The sequence below is a fragment of the Vipera berus genome (assembly GCF_964194415.1).
Source record: "Vipera berus genome assembly, chromosome: 2".
NCBI classification, from domain to species: domain Eukaryota; kingdom Metazoa; phylum Chordata; class Lepidosauria; order Squamata; family Viperidae; genus Vipera; species Vipera berus.
The window spans coordinates 196,146,876-196,152,875 of NC_138203.1; the positions used below are offsets into that span (position 1 = coordinate 196,146,876).

Here is a 6,000-nt window from a genome sequence, read left to right on the forward strand (position 1 = left end):
TAGTCATGCCGGCCACATGACCACGGAGACGTCCTCGGACAAGCGCTGGCTCTTCGGCTTTGAAATGGAGATGAGCACCGGCCCCTAGAGTTCGAAACGACTAGCATGCATGTGCGGGGGAACCTTTACCTTTACCTTATATATATACATATACATACACATATACATATACATATATATAGAGATAGATATAATATATATATTATATATATATATACATATAATATATATAATCATTTCTAAGCTAGACACTACTCCCAGGCTAATATAATCTTAGAAATCCCAACTCCTCTCAAATTAAAAAATGATTTATCTCAAAACTGAGTTGAAAAAGAAAACTATATTTTCTTCCAGTAAGATGCTATCATTGCTAAGCTACTAACAATATTAAAGAAAAGCAGGGTGGACCACAGAACTGTGGAATCTCTGGCATCTAATCCATCTGGACTGTGGGAAGCATTTGTCACTTCAGTGAAACTCTACCTCCCATGCTTTAGCTGGGGAGTAGCAGCTTCCTTCAAGGCAATGGTGACGCCTTGAAGTAGTGCTTCCCCTGGATTTTGCCTGTTACTTAGCTGTAGCAATGGGAAGGAAAAGCCAGCTTTCAGATATGTGGCCTCTGAAGGCACCTCATGCTGGGAAGATTTTCAAGTATATGCATCCAGGGAGGAATCACTTCAAAGCTACTCTAAAAACTATATGACATCTGGGGGTGGAGATGGTTTTAAAGGAGGCAACGTTTTCATGGAACTGTTACATCATCTGATCCATTTCAGAGCTTCAGGAGGGATTTGGCCTTTAAGCCAGATTCTATATCCTAGTTCACTGTAGATTAGATTTGTTGATCAATGAAGGCGATTTGTTGATTTGCATTAAAAAGTCACTTAGGTCATTCAAGTCCAACTGTACAGGAGTGATCAAGGCCACTTTTGGGGAATAAGAACTGCACAACCGATTATGTAGATTTATTTGCAACATGAATGAGATAAGGAAAATGAAGCTATACTGATGTATAATTAGGAAAGTATCTAGGTTACAGATAACTTCAAGCTTGGCAAGTCTGGGTGAAGGCTTCCTATTGACTTCACCCATTATGATTTGCTCTTGTTATTTACATCCTAATTTTGCCTTCCCCTACATACCAGCCTCCACAGGTTATGGGAATCCCAGGCAGTTTGCACAGGGGATGAATAAATAAAACTGGAATAGCCTGCCTTCTTTTTTACTAAATTTGTTTTGAGAATTCCTGAAAATGTGGTTCTTTTAAATGCATTTTTGTAGTTTTAAAAATGGCTATTGTCAGAAGATGATCAAGACCTGCCAGGTTTCAATACTAAATAGAAAAGCACTCAGGTAACAAAGAGTGAATTGCAGAGACCTGCCTGCAAATTCATACTCTTGAAAAATTGTGTAAAAAGCATACACAGTTATAATTAAGAAAAAAAAAGTTCTTAATTACATGAACTGGAAGCTGTCTCTGCTTGCCACCCAGATCCATACAGTTGGTACCCTCATATGTGCAATCATTTTGTTTGAGTCTGTGTGAACTTTTCAATGGTTCCGTGTGCGTGTATTCACATATACATACCATTGAATTTAAGGTAGACTGGAATTAATAGAAAAGTAATAAATCTAGGACAGGAGTGACCTATGATCTGAAGACGTTTTTGTTGGAACAAGCCGGCCTGGCCTGATGGGGGATTGGTGGGGTTTTTATTTTTGTATTTTTATTGTTGTATTTTTGGGGTTTTTATAAATGCAGTATATTAATTGTTTTAATGGGCATTTATTTAATCTTCTTTTAATATTTGTAATTTTGTATTTCATTCTTGCCCTGTGCACCGCCCTGAGTCCTTCGGGAGAAGGGCGGTATAGAAATATTAATAAACTAAACTAACTAAACTATTTTTTAATCCATATTCTGGTCCTGTCACACTTTCAAAACATCAAAAAACACTGTTTTTTTTTAAAAAAGCTACTTTTGTAATAGCACCAGGCAAATTATTTTTTAATAAAAGGTTTTGTGACCTCAATCCTTGACAGGTGTGAATATATATATATATATATATATATATATATATATATATATATATATATATATATATATATATATTTCAAATGTTAACTATTTAGATTACCTTGCTAGGCCCCAAACATGGGGCAAATCTTTATTTCCTGTTTTCAGCCTATCTTGAAGGCTATCGAACAGGCAGTAGTCACACCGGACAATTCATATATTTGTGTAAATTACTAACAAAGAATTAAAGGGAAACTGAGATGCATTTCTGACTCATTAGTCGTCCTCAGCCAGCTATACCCTTCTGAGATTCGAACCATTTTCGAACCACCAGATTCGAACTATTTCCATCCAAGAGTTTGACTCTTGAATTCTCAGAGGTTTGCCATCTCCGGCTGAGCCCAAAATTGAACTGAGACTTTTCAGTGTAATGTTATAGTACAGCTCTTTCCAGCTTTAGATTCAATCAGGAAATGGAGAATATATATATATATTATATATTATATATTATATATATATATATATATTATATATTATATATTATATATTATATATTATATATTATATATATATATATATATTCAATCAGGAAATGGAGAATATATATATATATATATATATTCTCCAATATATATATATATATATATATATTCTCCATTTCCTGATTGAATCTAAAGCTGGAAAGAGCTGTACTATAACATTACACTGAAAAGTCTCAGTTCAATTTTGGGCTCAGCCGGAGATGGCAAACCTCTGAGAATTCAAGAGTCAAACTCTTGGATGGAAATAGTTCCAGATGGAATACATTTAAAATGAAAGCAAGAGTTGTTGTACAAATCCAGTTAATACTGGTAGGGACCTCAGAGAGACGTCAGACTGCTTTATAATTAGCTGAATTCATCATCTAACTCCTTAAAAATGAAAAGTGGCGAAAAAAATCTTCCTAATACAGGTAGCGATGAAAGAAATGTCGTTGCTTACCTCTTCCAAAGGAATCCTGGGACTGGAAGTCATCCGATATTGATCGAGGTCTCCCCCCATTTTCCTGATGGGGGCAGGAGAGGAGAAGGCTGAGGATCGTTGGAGTGAGCCATACTTCATCATGTTTGGTCCAAACCGGATTCCATCCAATAAACGTATCAAAAACAAGTTGGAAGGCAGTTCTTCAATATTGCTGAGAACAAGGGTTCGACATTCAGGACATCTCAGCTCCTTGTGTGATTTCAAAATACTCTGGAGACAAGGCTTACAGAATGTATGCTGGCATGGAAGCACCTTGGCGGACACATCCAGCTTTTCCAAGCACACAGGACACTCTAGCATGTCGAATAAAGATAAATTGTCCATGATGTTGATGTTCTACTTAGTTCAAAACTCCAGCTTCAAGTAGAACTAGAAAAGTTCACATGCTTGCTATTTGGTTGGAAGGAGTTGGTTTACTCAGGAACGTCCCATGCAGCATACTGGTAATTTTAAACTGTAAGAACTACTGTACTCTATAAAGAAAATAACAGAAAAGAAATTATAGAGCCTAAATATTTCAATATTATGAAATGCATGCCGCCAACATTTCAAGAAATCCTTCACTGGGCAGTTTGCATGATATAGTCTCTCCCCTGCTCCTAATGTAAGTGTGACATTATTCATGTCTGAATAAGTATTAGATAAACAGAACTGTACGCAATGGCCAACTGGGATCAAGAAAGACCCAAGGTCCGTTTGTTGTGGCAGGTAGCCATTGAATAAAAGAGACCTTGTTCCTTCCATCCCAATTGAGCTGATCACAGTAAGACAATAGGCTTCTTGGATGTATTGTAGGGTGATCCATCTTCAAATAATACCACATAAAAAGAATTATGTTGTGAAAGTGACCAATCACACCGCATACAGAAGAAGCAGAGGAATTCTGCCGAGACACATGGTTGAACACATTCTCCCCTCCCCTCCCTTCTTCTGAAACTCCCCACCTTATCTTAAAACACTTTTCTGCATTTCCCCAATTTTCTCTTAGGCAAGTCACCTTGATAAAATGACACTGTTTTGGCATACCTGGAAATAAAACAAGCTGTGCTTGATTTCAAGAGACTGGCAATGCAGCTTGCTTTGTCTTTAATGGTTGACAATCCAACACCAGTCCTGAAAAGGGGGGGGATATTATTCCACCCACAGCAGAAAAGTTACCCAACCTGTTCAGCACCTTTCCCGATGGTATACCAAGCCAAAGCAGTACCAATATTTAATCCTAATTTCAAGTCCTGGCTTGCAAAAAATGAGCCCCATGCCACCCAACATCAAAACACTGTCTGTTAATGAAGACTGAATCTAGTATATCATGTCCGATCAAATGTTTCAAGTGTCGCAATTCCTGACAGACTTCCTTTCCTTTCCTTTCCTAAACTTGAACAATCCAGCCTTGCTCTTTGTGACTCAGACTGCCGAGGAAGAGTTATAAGCTTCAGGAGCTGAGCTTTCTCGCTGACAGCTGAAGAAAAAAAGCTGTGGGGGGAAAAAAAGATAAATTAGAACAGGCTCCTAATTTTAGTGTGTGCTACTGACCTTGCATTCATGACCCCTTTTAAAATGAGTCCAGCTCATGAAATACCAGCTTCAGAGCTTGCTTTTTCTTTCTCTTTCTCCCACTCTGAATTGCAGCTGCATTGAAAACTTTAACTAGGTGCATTACTCAGCTAAACTTAACACGTGCTGCCTTGTTAACTCATATGTTGCCAGGCTGCTACTCCTACACACATTTTAAATCAGGGAGAAGAGCGCAGTCTGATTATGCACCACGAGGGAGCTGTTTGCTTAAAACCACACACACACACACACACACAGACACACACTTGAATTATTTTGGCCTTGATTACAGTACATTGAATCAATAATTTGGCTTAGTTATTTTTTTTTCTCCTTTGGGAGCTGATCTTGTATTAGAAGCAGAGAGGGAGTGTAAGATGGGGATTAAAAAAATCCCCACAACAAACCTGCCTATAAAGGCAAAGAGGTGCCACAGGGAATGGAGAATGCATTTTGTGACACACATAAAAATGAGACCCAAACACCCACTTACCTAGGAGTACATCCCACTCAACTCTCTTAAATTACTATAGAGTAGACAGATGTATGTGGGATTGCATATGTAGAGAAATGAAATGAAGTTTCAATTGCAAGAGGTATCTGTTGGGAAATGAGTGATTTTGTTTTGAATCCAGCAACTTCCTTCTAAAGATTTCAGGAGAGAGAAGAGAACTAAAGCGAAGCCTTCATTTGAGAAGTGTAGTTCTGCTCAATAGCAATAGAAATACACTAAATTTATATACTGCTCCATAGTGCTTTATATACTGCTCCAAGCGGTTTACAGAGTCAGCATATTCCCTCTCCCCCCCACCCCCCAACAATCCGGGCCCTCATTTTATCGACCTCCAAAGGCTGAGTTAACCTTGAGCTGCTCAGAATTAAACTCCTGGAGTGAGTAGTGAGTTAGCCTGCAGTACTGCATTCTAACTGTTGCCCCATCACAGCTCTTGGGAAAGAAAACAGTTTGGTGGCACTGAAGACATTAAGTGTTCTGAGTTATCTCTGGAATGGCTATTAAAGGAGAATTTTTGTAGCTTTTGTGACTTTGACTAAAATCTATCCTTTCCATACTGATGTTCACCTGAGCCTGAATTATACTTAGAGGTGTTCTCTTAAATAAAACAAACTGCATCAAGGGCAGCTGGGAGCTTGAATGAGGTCCTTGGCCTGAACCAAGGAAGCAGGCTCCACCCTGTGAGATCCTGACAACTCATAATGCTGTCACTTTCCATAGAAGAATAATCCTCCACACCCTTTCAGTTATTTTTTTTATTGCTTCTTTTGGCACCTTTTTCAGCTCTACAGTATCCTTGTTGAAGTTTAGTAACCAGCATTGTACAGGCACTGTAGTCTTCAACTTATGCTATGTCGCTTAGCAACTGTTTGAAGTTATGATGGACTCACCT

General features: G+C 38.2%; 1 protein-coding gene across 2 annotated transcripts in view; it reads right to left on the reverse strand.

Moving 5' to 3' along the window:
* The window catches only part of SH3RF2 (SH3 domain containing ring finger 2), a 103,832-nt gene extending 99,148 nt beyond the window's left edge, over positions 1 to 4,684 (reverse strand). The window contains exons 1-2 of one of the 2 annotated variants that reach the window (XM_081320709.1): positions 4,574 to 4,684; positions 2,999 to 3,513 (exon numbers count right to left, since the gene is read on the reverse strand). In XM_081320709.1, coding sequence (XP_081176835.1) covers positions 2,999 to 3,364 — 366 coding nt within the window. In that variant the 5' untranslated portion in view covers positions 3,365 to 3,513; positions 4,574 to 4,684. Of the gene's footprint in view, positions 1 to 2,998; positions 3,514 to 4,066; positions 4,137 to 4,573 lie in introns of those variants that run through there. The other variant, XM_081320710.1, reaches the window with a different exon arrangement.
* Between the last annotated feature and the right edge of the window lie 1,316 nt (positions 4,685 to 6,000).